This window comes from Scomber japonicus, chromosome 20, assembly GCF_027409825.1.
Source record: "Scomber japonicus isolate fScoJap1 chromosome 20, fScoJap1.pri, whole genome shotgun sequence".
NCBI classification, from domain to species: Eukaryota; Metazoa; Chordata; class Actinopteri; order Scombriformes; family Scombridae; genus Scomber; species Scomber japonicus.
The window spans coordinates 4713393-4729814 of record NC_070597.1 but is presented as its reverse complement, the minus strand read 5'-3'; the positions used below and the strand labels follow the sequence as shown (position 1 = coordinate 4729814).

General features: G+C 45.2%; 1 protein-coding gene across 1 annotated transcript in view; it reads right to left on the bottom strand.

The window, feature by feature from the left end:
* Positions 1-1683: 1683 nt before the first annotated feature.
* Positions 1684-16422, bottom strand: part of fbrs (fibrosin) — a 37099-nt gene continuing 22360 nt past the window's right edge. The window contains 11 exon segments of the mRNA XM_053341889.1: positions 1684-3431; positions 3463-3568; positions 3570-3894; positions 6298-6505; positions 10982-11050; positions 11281-11361; positions 12160-12313; positions 13509-13528; positions 13531-13579; positions 14152-14190; positions 15085-15168. Coding sequence (XP_053197864.1) covers positions 2149-3431; positions 3463-3568; positions 3570-3894; positions 6298-6505; positions 10982-11050; positions 11281-11361; positions 12160-12313; positions 13509-13528; positions 13531-13579; positions 14152-14190; positions 15085-15168 — 2418 coding nt within the window. The 3' untranslated portion in view covers positions 1684-2148.

Genomic DNA, 16422 nt, shown 5'->3' with positions numbered 1-16422 from the left:
GGAAGGACAGATATAAGGAAAGAAGGAAGGAAGAAAAAGAAGACAGAAAGGAAGGAAGGGGAATTTTGCAAGGAAGGAAGGAATAAGGAAAAGTGGGCCGGATTGGACCCCTCGGCGGGCCGGATCTGGCCCACGGGCCGCATGTTTGACATCCCTGCTCTAGACAAAACCAACCATATAAATACGTCAATTTAAATGAATTAATTGAGATAATTAAACTCACTAATTACCAAAAAAAAAACAAAAAAAAACCCTGCTATTGAAAATCTTGAGAACAAATGAGCCACACAACAGAGTAAACAACAATTCATTTAATAATTATTAATCTTTGTGGTCTCTAGGGGAGGGGTTTGAAAGGTATAAAATGGTCATATTAAAATAATCGACCCAGTCTTTCCCCTCTCAGTATATCCACTGTCTAGTTGTCTTTTGACACAAGTCCTTATATGTCTTTTTTTTCTTTTTCTTTTTTTTTTTCAGTTCTTCAGCAGATGTCCCACTTTTTTTAATCCATGTATATAACTTATTTTTGTTGATGAAACAACTCGACAGTTCAATGTACAAGGCTCCCATAAGTCCCGAATGGATATAACACACAACCAAAGGACACACAAGCAAACCTCTCTCTCTTTCTCTCTCTTTCTTTCTTTCTCTCTCTCGCTCTCTTTCTCCTTCTTCCTCTCTCAGCATTATAAAGTCACCGATGAGATCCTTTGAAGAGGCCAGAGGTTGCAAATGGATACGGCGTAAATGTTCACAAGCATTTTCTGTAAAGCAAAAACTCGTTGCTTTATCTTTTTGCATGATTTTTGAAACATATTACTACCTGTGGGGGGGGCGAGGGGGGGGGGGGGGGGTAGGGGAGGGAGGAGAGAGTACTGGGGTTTGATACCCGAAACAATGACAAATAACATAACAGTGAATATATTTATTATTATAGAAGATAATTAATGTTAAGAATAATAATTACAAAGGCAATTTTTCTCTAGACTACTATAATCTGGTCCTGCTCATATAGTCAAGAGGAGACTGGGAAACAGTTACAGGAAGCTCTAAAACACTGTGGTCACTCACACAGTGTAGCACAGTTCATTTCGCCATTCATCCTTTTTGAAAACAAGAACAAAAAAAAAAGCCACATTAAAATAAAAAAAAAAAAAAAGGTTGAATCTCATTATCAGTGAGGCTGAAGGGGCTCGAGGTGGCGCTGGAAGTGGAAGTGGAAGTGGAAGTGGAGGTGGAAGTGGAAGTGGAGGTGTTGGGGGTGTTATAATAGTTTTTTTTTTTTTGGGAGGGGGGGTGGTAAAGCAGGAAACTGAGGTACGATGCTTACCGATTCTCATTTAAATGGTCTCATCAGTAATCTTGTGTCTTTTTCACAATGACGACAATAAAAAAAAAAGAAAAAAGAAAGAAAGAAAGAAAGAAAGAAAGACAGAAACGGAACAGAAAGCACCACTTTACCACTGTATTTCTATTTCACCCTCATCCACAATACCTAAAAACCAGGGGTTGATTGATGTAGAGGAGGGACCGTTTTTTTTTTTTCCTTTCTTTTTTCTTAACAATAATAATAATAATAATAATAATTAATAATAATAATAATCCCACAAGTTAACCAAGTGTGCATCCCCCTCCCTCCTAGAAGTCATTTTCTAATCCACCTGGTCAAAGGCTTTGCTTATTATAAGCACGGATCATATTTCACCTGACTAAATGAAAAGGAAAAAAAAAAAAAAAAAAAAAAAGCTGTCCTCTGCCTCTTCTTCTGCTTCTTCTTCTTCTTCTTCTTACAGCGTTCAGATTACTGTACTTAACCAACAGCTGTTAGAAAATTAAAAAAACCAAAGTACACCAAGATGCACAGAAACCATGTACCTTTAAATTGCACTGATAGAACCATTGGGGGGGGGGGCATATTCAAAGTCACACTGATGAGTCTTGCATTTCCCCTCTCTACCATCATCTCCTCCCCAGTTACGGTCACTAGGACTCGGTTTTTAAACCGGGGAGGGGGGGGAGGGTTTAGTAGTTTGCAAGAGAGGGAGAAAACAAAAAAAAAAAAAGGAGGGGTGAGGGGGGGGCAGGTTGAGAGCAGCACAGTGATCCTGACATTTCCCTTAAATCTCCTCCAGTGTTGTCCCTGTACTATCTGGACTCTCCGTCTTTGTGGGCGCTGTACAGAGCCAGCTCACCCGGCCCCGTGAGTCTAGAACCGCGGGGAGGCGTGGACGACCGGCTGGTGATGGACGGAATGAGCGGAGGCGGCGCCCCCACCGGCATGGGTCCCACCAAACCCCCGGGGGTCTTCGCCAGGATGCCGTTGTGTGCGTGTAGTTGGCCCAGCCGCGAGTAGAGACCCGCGGTGTGCTGATGCGCCGCCGCCGCTCCCGGGGGGAGTTGGTGCGAGAGAAGGCCAGAGTGGAGCTGCTCCAGGTGAGCGGCAGTAGCAGCGTGGGAGGGGCTCGAGAGGTGGGCGCCGTGAGGAAGGTGCGGGTGCATGCCGAAGATGCGAGCCCGCTCAAAGTCTTCCCTCAGGATCTGGGCGCGCTGCTCCTCGTCCATCAGGCCTCCTCCCGGCGGTCCGAGCTGATGAGGGGGGCGGTCGAAGTGGTGAGCCATGAGGCCGAACTCCTGGCGGACGACGTTGGAGGCAGAAGAGGTAGACGTGGAAGGGTGGTGAGGGTTAGCCGCCGCCGCCGCAGCCGCCACGGCCGCGACCCTCTCCGCATCCAGGAGGCGCTGATGCTGCAGCAGCCGGGCCAGGTGCGGATCGGACCGCAGGGCGAGGTGAGGGTCCGACCGCAGCGCCAGAGCCTCCCTGCGATGCTGATGTTGCTGCTGAGCCGCCAGCTCCCTCCAGGGGTCCCAAGTGAAGCTGTGCGGACCCTGCGACGGCCCTTGTTGCGGCCCGTGGGTGAAGCGTTCTCCGCCCGGACCCACTACCAACCCGCCGGCACCTGCGCTCCCCAGATACGCCTCCAGGGCTCTTGAGCGGTCCAGCAGGGCGAGGTGTTGGTGCTGAGGGTGCTGATGGTGCTGAGGGTGCTGAGGGTGCTGATGGTGCTGATGATGCTGAGGATGCTGAGGATGCTGAGGGTGCTGATGGTGCTGGGGGTGCTGAGGGTGCTGAGGGTGCGGGGGGTTCGGAGGGTTCGGAGTGGGTGGATGGTGGGGGACGCCGGGAGTAGGAGTCAGTGATAAAGAGGAAGAGGAAGGAGTACCGGATCTGTGGTGGTGCGGATGGCTGTTGGGGCGCTCGAAGCTGTGGTTGGATACGGGGGGAGGCAGCGTGATGGGGATGTGCTCCGGCTCCTCTTTCCGCTCCTCTTTCACTTTCACCGGCGGGAGGAGCAGAGGAGGTTTGGAGACGGGTGTGGTCCGATCAGACTTCTTGGCCTGAGACAAAGATGTGACAGAAGAGGAGGCGGGTAGCGGCGGCGGCGGCGGAGGAAGAGGAGGAGGAGGATGGGGGGGCGCTGCCGTCTCTTTGGGAGTGTGAGGGTTCGCTGTGGAGGCTGTGTACTGTCGGAGCCATTTGGCGGGGGTAAAGGTCCAAAGGAGACGGGGGCCGAGCGGTTGGAGGGCGGGGGGGTGGTGAGCACGGAGGATGAGGAAGACCTCGGCCTGTCCCTGTCTGCTACTAAAGACGAAGGGCCGAGCGGAGGCCCCCTCGAAGACACTGTGGGCAGCGGCCTCTTGTCCCCGTCTCTGTCCCGCTCCCGCTCTCTGTCTCTGTTTAGGCTGCGCGTCAGGTCCTCGATGGGCCCGCCGCTGCCCCCCAGGGAGCTGCTGTGGCCGTTGATGTGGGAGACCGGGGTGCTACTGCGGGGCTTGAAGGAAGGAGCGACTGGAGACATTCTCACAGGTTGTCGGCCGTACAGCATGTTGTCTCTGCAAAACACAATTACATCATCAACGTTATGAGAAATAGATCCACACTTAAGAGACACGTGATATCACAGGAACTCGGCTTTACACCGATCTGAACGGCTATATCGGATCGGCCGATATTTAGCATTTTATACAATTAGTGAGATCGGCTGTAATGTCTTAATTCTCTGATCCGATCAATGTCGTCATGGTGAAACTTTTTGCAGATGCTCCCGTTGCATAGATTACAGATGGCTTGGGTTTTATCAGAGGGAGGAAGGAGGTAAGGAATGAAGGAGGGAAGGGAGGAAAGAAGGGAGGAAGGAAGGAAGGATAGATTGCAGATGGCTTGTGTTTTATCAGAGGGAGGAAGGAGGTAAGGAAGGAAGGAAGGAAGGAAGGGAGGAGGGGAGGAAGGAAGGATAGATTGCAGATGGCTTGTGTTTTATCAAAGGGAGGAAGGAGGTAAGGAAGGAAGAAGGAAGGAAGGAAGGAAGGATAGATTGCAGATGGCTTGTGTTTTATCAGAGGGAGGAAGGAGGTAAGGAAGGAAGGAAGGAAGGGAGGAAGAAGGAAGGAAGGAGGGATAGATTGCAGATGGCTTGTGTTTTATCTCATTTACTCTGAAGACGTTCCACACCACCGACATGTTGGTTTGAATCCAACAGTTAGGTTTGAGCCCTGTCACGATGTGAAGGACAATAAAGTTTTTTTGAATCTTGAATCATGAGCTGTCGGATTCACACAAACTGTTTGTTTGTGGGCAGACAGATAAAACACTAAAGAACCTCGTTGGGGAAGCATCTGCAAAATGTTTCAACACCACAAATGTACCTGGAGGGAACACGAGGAGGAGAAGCCGAGTTTAAGAGACGGAGCGTGGACAAAGAAGACGTGATCGGATCAGTGATCGGTTTATTTAAACTCACTGATCGGTGATCGGCCCCAAAACTCCTGATGGTGTAAAGCCTAACAGAAACATCTCTATACTATGTTCTATGTTCCTGTCAGCACACACACACACACACACACACACACACACACACACACACACACACACACACCAGCTGATGAGAGCTAGTGGGGAGAGATTTGGGATGTTTGCTTCTCTCCTCTCTGTGTGTGTGTGTGTGTGTGTGTGTTTGACTGAGGGTGGAGCTCATCAACACACACACACACACACACACACACACACACACACACACAGCAGAGAGGCCCCAGCGTGTGTCTGAGCCGATGGGAGAGGCTGACTTCCCGTGTCGGGTTTTCAAACAGACAATAAATCCTGCTCAGTGTGATTTCACCAGCTCAGGTCAGGCTGACGGGGAATCTGCATATCATTAAAGAACTACTTTAACTAACTTTTAACATCTTTTTAACACTTCTTTAAAGAAATAATACCACTGCTGAGACATATAATGATAATAATAATAATGCAAGAGCAGGATTTTACTGTTGTAGTGGAGTTATGATGAGGTCATCTATATAGGACAGCTTCTAATGATTAGTTTTATTATAGTTATATTTATAATTATAGTATTCTTTAATTAATTAAGTTTATTGGTTGTAAAATAATCAGAAAATGATAATAATGAAGAAATATAATTATACGCAAATCAAATTTAATGCTTTAATTCCAACAATTTCTAGACTTTGAATATCAAAAACTAAATTTAAGACATTAATGTGAGGAAGTATTAGACTTGATTTAAATTGATTACTGATGATTATGACTAAATATAAATATTATGGATTAAAGAAAAGCCCTTTAACCCTCCTGTTGTCTTCAGATCAAGGTCAAGGAAAGACAGGAGGAAGGAAGGAAGGAAGGAATGAGGAAGGAGAGGAGGGAAGGAATGAGGAAGGAAAGGAGGGAGGGAGGAAAAGAGGAAGGAAGAAAGGAAGGAAGGGAGGGAGGAAAGAAGGAAGGAAAGAGGAAGGAAAGGAGTAAGGAGGGAGGGAGGGAGGAAGGAGAGAAGGAAGGAGGAAGGAAGAAAGAAAGGAAAGAAGGAATGAGGAAGGAAAGGAGGGATGGAGGAAAAGAGGAAGGAAGTAAGGAGAGAAGGAAGGAAGGACAAGAGGAGGAGGGAAGGGAGGAAAGAAAGAGAAGGAGGGAAGGAAGGAAAGGAGGAAAGAAGGAAGGAATGAGGAAGGAAAGGAGTAAGGAGGGAGGGAGGGAGGAAAAGAGGAAGGAGAGAAGGAAAGTCTTAATGTCTTAAACTAAATTTAAGACATTAAGACTTTTTAATGATCCTGAATGCAGCGTATTAAATAAATGTGAGGAAGTATTGGACTTGATTTAAACTGATTAATGATGGCTGCCATATCCTCTTATTTAAACTTATGTATTTTATTGTGAAATGAAAACTTTTAAAACCACTCACAGGTAAGTAATAGAGTATTAAAATCAGTCTACTGTCATACCTGTCCTTCTCATCTTTAATATGTGGTATGTCTCTCCTCTCTCCGTCCTTCCCTCGGTCCCTCTCATCCCTCTTGTCCGCCCCTTTAGCCCAGCTGGGTCCAGGAGGGAATCCGGACGGGCCGCCGTGTAAGCGATTCCACGGGTCGTGATGATTCGGGTTGGACAGTCCTCCGACCGGTGAGTCTTTAGGACCAAACATGGAGCCCGCTGAAAACCATAAGAAGAAAGACAGTATAGTGATTAATGAGAGGAGACATGTTTCATCTATTTAAGTGTTTTATAAAAGTTCTGTTGCCATCTTTCAATTTCCCTTTATTTAACTTGAGTCAATAATTAAAGAAAAGCCCTTTAACCCTCCTGTTGTCCTCAGGTCAAGGAAAGACAGGAGGGAGGAAGGAAGGAAAGAAGGAAGGGAGGGAGGGAGGAGTAAGGAGGGAGGGAAGGAGGAAAAGACAAGGAGAGAAGGAAGGAAGGGAGGAAGGACAAGAGGAAGGAAGGAAGGGAGGAAGGGAGGAAAGAAGGAAGGAAAGGAGTAAGGAAGGAGGAAAAGAGGAAGGAAGTAGGGAGAGAAGGAAGGGAGGAAAGGAGGAGGAAGCAAAGAAAGCTCCCTCCCTCCTACCTTCCTTCCTCCCTCCTTTCCTCCCTCCTTCCTTCTTTCCTCCCTCCTTCCTTCTTTCTTCCCTCCCTCCCTCGCTCCTTTCCTCCCTCCCTCCCTTCCTCCTTCCCTCCTACCTTCCTTCCTCCTTCCCTCCTTCCTCCCTTCCTAACTTCCTTCCTTCCTTCCTCCCTCAATTCCTTCCTTCTTCATCCCTTCCTTCCTCCTTCCCTCCCTCCTTCCTTCCTTCCCTCCCTCCCTCATTTCCCTCCTTCTTCCTCATTTCCCTCCTTCTTCCTCCCTTCCTAACTAACTTCCTTCCTTGACTTGAGGACGACAGGAGGGTTAATATGTATCATTCTTTTGTGGTTACACCATTTGACATTTTCAGGAGCATTCAGTCTTACTTTTGATTTAAAAAATGCTGCAAATGACCTGATGCTGCTTTTAAACTATTTAATCTCACCAACTCTTATTTATTTATGTGTATTTAAGCTTCTATCTCAGCTCCGCACTAAAGAGCCACTGTGTAGTTTGAAGGGTCGTAATGAGAGACTTCAGATAAGACTTTAAATGTCAGCAGTTATTTTGAGAAACAAGAGAAACTTTGTAAATTGTTTATTTGAGACTAAACTTCGACTAAACCAGCACATCAGAAACCGCTCACTATATACAAAAATCCATTTTCTGTTTTTCTTCTTCCTCACTATGAACTATGAGTTAATAACGTCTCGAGCGGAAGACAATCAGCTATTATAATAAATCTGTATCATAAAAAACTGACTACAGGCAGTTTGGAAGCTTCGACTCTTCCTCTTCAGTTCACTTCTTTTAAATTGACCCCGTCTGTTTTGACTGTTCCTTCCTTCATCCCTCCCTCCCTCCTACCTATCTACCTCCCTCCTACCTACCTTTCCTTCCTTCCTTCCTTCCTTCCTTCTTTTCTTCCTTCCCCCTTTCCTTCATCCCTCCCTCCCTCCTACCTACCTACCTCCCTCCTACCTACCTTTCCTTCCTTCCTTCCTTCCTTCTTTTCTTCCTTCCCCCTTTCCTTCCTTCCTTCCTCCCTTCCTTCCTTCTTCCCTCCTTCCTCCCTTCATCCCTCCCTCCTTTCCTTCCCTCCTACCTTCTTTCCTCCCTCCCTTTCCTTCCTCTTTTCCTATCTCCCTCCGTCCTTCCTTCCCTTCCTTCTTCCCTCCCTCCTACCTACCTACCTACCTACCTCCCTCCTACCTACCTTTCCTTCCTTCCTTCCTTCTTTTCTTCCTCCCTTCCTTCTTCCCTCCTTCCTCCCTTCCTTCTTCCCTCCTTCCTTCCTCCCTTCATCCCTCCCTCCTTTCCTTCCCTCCTACCTTCTTTCCTCCCTCCCTTCTTCCCTCCTTCCTCCCTTCCTTCTTCCCTCCCTTCATCCCTCCCTCCTTTCCTTCCCTCCTACCTTCTTTCCTCCCTCCCTTTCCTTCCTCTTTTCCTTCCTCTTTTCCTATCTCCCTCCGTCCTTCCTTCTTCCCTCCTTCCCTCCCTCTCTCCCTCCCTTCCTCCCTCGACTCAAGGACAACAGGAGGGTTAAAGCACTCTATGTCCTTTTAATGATTTTAAAGCAAATCATTATTTTATGCTGCAATCTTTTATTTAATGCTCTATTCTAGTATCTTATTTCTCCCTTTCTATTTTTCTGTACTTCATTTTTATTATTAGTGTGTGGGGGGAGTGGGGGGTTAATTGTATGTTTTAATGTTTCTCAAATCACGTTTTTCTGTTTTATATAAAGCACATTGAGTTGCTATTATGTATGAAATGCTCTATATAAATAAAACTGCCTTTCCTAAAAGCAACACTACTGACTTCATGCTCTCATATATGATGGTTAGAGCTGGGTATCGTTTTAAAAATATCATGATACCAGCACCAATCCAAGTCCCCTTAAAGTGATCCTGATACCAACTGATTACTTCACTAGATTCCCATTAACACATTTAGTCTCTGTCTTTTATGTAGACTCACTTTAAAGCATTTAGGAGGCATTTTGGCTGCAAGTCCATACAAAGTTATATTTTCTAGCTCTGGATGCAAAAAGGCTCGACTGCAGGTATCGTTTGACGTGTTTTGATACTACTTGGTATTGATTTCTTTCAGTCGACTGATACTCAGCTCGATGTGCTTCGCTTTGAACAGATTTGTGTCGTAAACGAGTCACAACAAGCTCTCGTTAGACAGACGTGTTAATGATTAACCTTCCTGTCGTCCTACCGGGTCAAACTGACCCCGTCTGTTTTCACTATTCCTTCTTTCCTCCCTTCCTTCCTTCCTCTTACCGTCTCTCTTTTTTTCCTTCCTCTCTCTTTCCACCCTTCCTTTTTCCTTCCTCCATTTCCCTTCTTTCCTTCCTTCCTCCCTCCTAACTTCCTTCATTCCTTCTTTCCTCCATCCTACCTTCCTTTCCTTCTTTCCTCTGTCCTTCCTTCTTTCCTTTACTCCTTTCCTTCCTACCTTCTTTCCTTCCTTCCCTTCTCTCCTTTCCTTCCTTCCTCCCTCCCTTCTCTCCTTTCCTTCCTTCCATCCATCCTTCCCTCCTTCCTCCTTTCCTTCCTTCTTCCTCCCTTCTAACTTCCTTCATTCCTTCTTTCCTCCATCCTACCTTCCTTCCTTCTTTCCTCTGTCCTTCCTTCTTTCCTTTACTCCTTTCCTTCCTTCCCTTCTCTCCTTTCCTTCCTTCCATCCATCCTTCCTTCCTCCCTCCCTTCTCTCCTATCCTTCCTTCCATCCATCCATCCATCCTTCCTTCCTCCCTCCCCTCCCTCCCTTACTTCTTCCTCCCTTCCTTCTTCCTCCTCCCTTCCTTCTCTCCTCCCTTCTCTCCTCCCTCCCTTCTCTCCTTACTTCATTCCTCCTCTCCTTACTTCCTTCCTCTTTTCCTTCCTTCCTCCTGTCCTTCCTTGACCTGAGGACAACAGACTCCAGATACTCTTTCACACTGCTCTGCTATAAATTCTACTTTTCAGTTTTTTGTTAACATCGTCAGGAAGGTGATAATTCTACTTTATGTTTATTACTGAGCTCATAGTGATGGTGATGGAGCTGTATTAGGATGCATTATATATTGACTGGTGTTCCTACTATTTTGTCCACTTCATTAAAATACATAAGAGGGACAAAATAATAGGAACACCTGTCAATATAATATAAAGCATCTTAATGCACATCCACTTCTTAGTACGACCTCAGTAACACACATAAGGTAGAATCACCACTTTTTTGACCAAGTTAATAAACTTCATTAAAGTTGAATTTAAAGCATTTAAAGCTAACAAAAGAAGCTGATGAGTGTTTATCAACATACTGGAACCTTTTATGTGTCTTACTCTGTTTAAGCTTCATCCCACTTCCAATTTAACACTTTTATATGTATTTAAATGTATTTAAATGTCTTTTTTTTTTTTTGCTGTGTGCTTCTTTTATATTCCATCTTGATGCGTGTCATGTTTAATTGCCTTGCTGTTGAAATGTGCTGTATAAAGAAATCTGTCTTGCCTCACAGTACCATTAACTCCAAAGCTAAAAGACTCAAAGGATATATTTGGGATTTATTTTATTCAAGCCTGTCTTAAAGCAACGCTCAACATGCCTCATATATGTTGCTTCATTAGCAGCTGTAATTATTCCTCCTGTCTGTTTCTGTACGGCCTGTGAAGTCACACCTTCCTCACAAAGTCCATCCAGGTATTTCACGCTATAATTAACACATAAGTTCTGCTGAAGCTAAAAATGAGGCTTCGGCAAACAGACAGAGTGAGCGTTGTTCAAAGTGTTTAAGTTTGTTTAAGAAATCAAAATTCCCCTAATGTGTGTGTGCTTCACCAGGCAGCGTTTCCTTGTTGAATAATAGCAGAGAGATACTTCCTGCTGTCTCATATTAGCTTTATATCAACTTTAGGAGGAGATCTCTTCATCGTCAAGGATCAATTAAAGCCACTAATCTCTCTTTTAATCTTTTAAAATGTACGTTTGAAGGCATGTGAGCTTCATTTATCCTTTGAGTCTTTTGTTTTTAAGAGTCTGGCTACTGAGAAACTGACCAAGCGTAGGGCTACCTAGTCCTCCGAAGGCACCAGAACCCAGAGCTCCCAGCGGGGTGAAGGGCGGGGATCGGCCGTACGGATCTAAAAAGACACACAAGCAAAAAAAAAAAAAAGGAAAAAATGTGTTGAAACTTGGATTCAAGCTGCGAAATACCAGAAATACAAATATTATGACAGTTTGAAAACATTGCTTATAAATGAGGTCAAGATCTGAAGTTAAATATAAGATCTGTTGTGTGTGTGTGTGTGTGTGTGTGTGTGTGTGCAGGCATGTGTGTGTGTGTGTGTGTGTGTGCAGGTGTGTGTCTTACCTAAGTGTGCAGCTGGTGCCAGGAAAGAGGAGTGTGGCGTTGATGGAGACATGAAAGGAGCTGAGGACGGATTGACTGCACCTGAAGGAAGGAAAGACAAAAATCAAAACAAAGAGAAAGTTCTGAGTAATCACACAATTCAGGCTGCAGATTCATGAGAGAGAGAGAGAGAGAGAGAGAGAAGGAAGGAGAGAGAGAGAGAGAGGAAAGGAGAGAGAGAGAGAGAGAGAGAGAGAGAGACAGAGAGAGAGACACAGAGAGAGAGAGACACAGAGAGAGAGAGAGAGAGAGAGACAGAGAGAGGGAGAGAGAGAGAGAGAGAGAGAGAGAGAGAGAGAGGAGAAAGGAAAGAGAGAGAGAGAGAGAGAGACGAGAGAGACAGAGAGAGAGAGAGAGAGACCGAGAGAGACAGAGAGAGAGAGAGAGAGAGAGAGAGAGAGAGAGAGAGAGAGAAGGAAAGAGAGAGATAAAAAGAGAGAGAGACAGAGAGAGGAAAGGAAAGAGAGAGAGACAGACCGAGAGAGAGAGACAGACAGTGAGAGAGAGAGACAGACAGTGAGAGAGAGAGACAGACAGTGAGAGAGAGAGACAGACAGTGAGAGAGAGAGAGAGAGAGAGAGAGGGGGGAAAGGAAAGAGAGAGAGAGAGAATCACATGGAAACACATCTGTAACTATCCAATGTAAAAAAACCTATTATTAAAAATACCCAAAGTTGTACTAATAAAACAAATCTATGTAATAAATAATAATAAAATTCACAGCTTGAATCTTGTCATGTAGCTTCATTACTCCTACAACTTCCTGCAGTTGGTCAAAACACCAATAAATACTAATAATAATCTGTCCAGCTGTTCTTCAGGACTGTTGAGGCAGCGCACCTGTAGCTGAGAACAGACTGGGAGGTCTGGTCAGGTCATGAGTGGGAGGCATGGCTCCTCCTATGGGTCCCAGCGGGCCCAGTCCCCCGGCGCCGGGAAGACGGGCCAGCAGGTCAGTACGGAAGTCCAACTTGTGAGGATCAGCCTGCATCAGCTGCAAGAGAGAGAGGCGGAGAGGAGGAGAGATGATTATAAAAAAGGAAGTTACATCTGAAGTCACACCTTTAAGATTTTCCCTCATTATTTAATATTTAACATGTTACTGAATACATATATTGCTGTTTTTAATTCTTTGAAATCAATATTTTTTATATATATTTAGTAAATAAATCATGACGTGGGCTTAAATGGAGTCACAGTAACAATTAAACTCACTTTATTCATCAAATATCTTTATTTTATATTCTAAAATCTACATGAACTAATGAATACATTTTACAATGAGAGATAAATGTTGCTTTATAAGAAATGATCTCCCTTATAAATCATGTCAGTATCCATGACAACACAAGGAAGGAAGGAAGGACAGATGGAGAGAAGGAAAGAAGGCAGGGAAGAAGGAAGGAAGGACAGATGGAGGGAAGGAAAGAATGAACAAAGAAAGGAAAGAAGGAAGGAAAGAAGGCAGGGAAGAAGGAAGGAAGGACAGATGGAGGAAGGAAAGAAGGAAGGACAGGGAGGGAAGGAAAGAATGAACAAAGAAAGGAAAGAAGGAAGGACAGATGGAGGGAAGGAAGGAAGGAAGGACAGAGGGAGGGAAGGAAAGAAGGAAGGACAGGGAGTGAAGGAAGGGAGGAAGGAAGGACAGAGGGAGTGAAGGAAAGAAGGAAGGGAGGAAGGAAGTAAGGACAGATGGAGGAAAGGAAAGAAGGAAAGAAGGGAGGAAGGAAGGACAGAGGGAGGGAAGGAAGGAAGGACAGATGGAGGGAAGGAAAGAAGGAAGGGAAGAAGGAAGGAAGGACAGAAGGAGGGAGGGAAGGAAGGAAGGAAGGGAGGAAGGAAGGACAGAGGGAGGGAAGGAAGGAAGGACAGAGGGAGTGGAGGAAGGGAGGAAGGAAGGACAGAGGGAGTGAGGGAAAGATGAAAGGAAGGAAAGAAGGACAGAGGGAGGAAGGAAAGAAGGAAGGGAGGAAGGAAGGACAGAGGGAGGGAAGGAAAGAAGGAAGGGAGGAAGGAAGGAAGGACAGAAGGAGGGAACATTTACCCTAACAGATGATCAAATGTAATAAGTTCATTACTTATTACTTATTTAAATAGAGTAACCAGTAACCTGTAATCTATCACGTTTCCATAGCAACCTGTAACCTATCACGTTTCCATAGCAACCTTCCCAACATTCCAACACCTACCTTCACTTTTCTCTGATGCTTAGAATCATCCAGGCCACATAAACATGCATAGCGCACCATTTTCCTGGTTTCTGCAGAGCACAAAAAAAAGAAACACACCACATGATTATTATAATTATTATAATTACATTTATAATTGAATTATCTTGAATGTTCAGCTTTATAAAGCCTTTTGCACACAGAGTCAGATGCTACTTCCTGTTGTCTTTGTCTTAATCTCACCACAAGGTTGGGGTTTCCCAGCTGGAGATAAGGTTATTCAGTAGGGCTTGAAAAGGCTGTTATAGCTCAGATTATTTTAGTCTGGTATTATTTTAAAAAAGTAAGTAAGTGAGAAAAAAAAAAAAAAAAAGCAAGCGCAGCAATACAAGAAAACCCACAGGAGGGGAGGGGGGGGGGGGAGAACAATAACCACATATATCTATAATTTCTACGTCTGAGAATATCTAACTGGGTGTGCAAGGGCAGAGAATAGACCAGTAGCAGTCGAGATTACAAGTGAGATTAGTGCAAAAGAGCGAGTGAAGCAGTGAGAAAAAAGTTTAAAAAAATAAAAAAATAATAAAAAAAGAGCTGAAGGTTTTTGAGGAGCCATAAAAAAAAAAAAAAAAAAAAGGATTCAGAAACATCTGTTTTTGCTTACATTACTGATTTTCAACGATGTCCCAAATGGATCAGTTAGCTACAAGAGAACAGAATCGTAAAAACCACTTTTAATGAAAACATATCTCTCACTCTTCTTCTTCATCAGGAATAATTTGGGGGGGTTTAAAAAGGGGGGAGGGGGGAGATTGGGTGGGGGGGGGGGGGGTGTTTTTGCACTCTTTACTGCTTTACTGACTAGGCCCACGTTTTGCAGCACAGCCTAGTTTAAAAAAATTTAAATAAAATAAAAACTAGCGTCCACATTGGTCGTTTTATTACAGTGTAAATAAAGTAATCATGGCAGCAACGTGTCGTCCTCCCGGGTCAAATTGACCCCGTCTCTTTTGACTGTTCCTTCTTTCCTTCCTTCTTCCTCTTTCTTAAAATGTTCCTCCCTTCTTTTTCCACCGTTCCTTTCTTCCTTCCTCCCTCCTTACTTACTTCATTCCTCCATACTACCTTCATTCCTTCTTTCCTCTGTCCTTCCTTCTTTCCTTTCTCCTTCCTTCCTCCATACTACCTTCATTCCTTCTTTCCTCTGTCCTTCCTTCTTTCCTTTCCTCTGTCCTTCCTTCTTTCCTTTCCTCCTTCCTTCATACTACCTTCATTCCTTCTTTCCTCTGTCCTTTCTTCTTTCCTTCCTCCTTCCTCCATACTACCTTCATTCCTTCTTTCCTCTGTCCTTCCTTCTTCTTTCCTCCTTCCTTCTCCTTTCCTCCCTCCCTCCCTCCCTTCCTTTTCTCATTTCCTTCCTTCCTCCATCCCTCCCTCCCTCCCTCCCTTCCTTTTCTCCTTTCCTTCCTCCCTTCCTCCCTCCCTCCCACCCACCCTTCTCTCCTTTCCTTCCTTCCTTCAGTGTAAACGCTCATAATGATGGCAGCTTCTTGTTCTTCTTCTTGTTGTTGTTTAAGTGTAACGTGTGGTTTCTTACCCGGGGGTCTTTGGGCTGCAGGTGGTGAGGCACAACACCGAGCCGAGCCGTTATATCAGGACCCGATCCCTGAGGGACAAGAGGCTGTCACACACACATAGCACAACAACATCAGGCACACAAACCTACTGATAAACAAGTCTACTCTGCTCTCCTTCACATCTGGATTCATTTGGCTCTTATTTCAAGTTTTAGTTAGAAACAGAAGGCGGAGAGGAGAGCTCAAGTCTTTCACCCGTTTTCCATTAATCTGCTGATGAGTTTCTGAAATTTAGTCCAAAAATCTAAAAAGAAAATTAATTAAACTTAACCCTTAGATACTGTTCAGGCTCATTTTCAAGAAGGGAGGAAGGAAGGAAGGAAGGGAGGAAGGAAGGAAGGACAGAGGGAGGGAAGGAAAGAAGGAAGGACAGATGGAGGGAAGGAAGGGAGGAAGGAAGGAAGGATAGAGGGAGGGAAGGAAAGAAGGAAGAGAGGAAGGAAGGACAGAGGGAGGGAAGGAAGGAAGGAAGGACAGAGGGAGGGAAGGGAGGAAAGAAGGAAGGACAGATGGAGGGAAGGAAAGAAGGAAGGGAGGAAGGAAGGAAGGACAGAGGGAGGGAAGGAAAGAAGGAAGGGAGGAAGGAAGGACAGAGGGAGGGAAGGAAAGAAGGAAGGGAGGAAGGAAGGAAGGACAGAGGGAGGGAAGGAAAGGAGGAAGGGAGGAAGGACAGAGGGAGGGAAGGAAGGAAGGAAGGACAGAGGGAGGGAAGGGAGGAAAGAAGGAAGGACAGATGGAGGGAAGGAAAGAAGGAAGGGAGGAAGGAAGGAAGGACAGAGGGAGGGAAGGAAAGAAGGAAGGGAGGAAGGAAGGACAGAGGGAGGGAAGGAAAGAAGGAAGGACAGATGGAGGGAAGGAAGGGAGGAAGGAAGGAAGGATAGAGGGTGGGAAGGAAAGAAGGAAGAGAGGAAGGAAGGACAGAGGGAGGGAAGGAAAGAAGGAAGCACAGAGGGAGAAAGAAGGACAGAGGGAGGGAAGGAAAGGAGGAAGGGAGGAAGGAATGAAGGAAGGGAAGTAGTAAGTAGTCCTCCCTCCTTCCTTTTCTTCCTCCCTCCTACCTTCCTTCCCTTCCTTCCTTCCTTCTTCCTCCCTCCTACCTTCCTTTCCTTCCTTCTTCCTCCCTTTAGGTGCAAATGACATAACTAGTAAGGCCTGTTTAAGGGTTAAGTATAATGTGTTAAACACTTCTGGAGCCAAACCAACTATTCTGAGTCTCTTATGTGTAATTCTGATCTAGACAGTGTGGCACCTTAGCCAGTAAAGGAAGACGACTGCTCGGCCACATATAATAATACTAC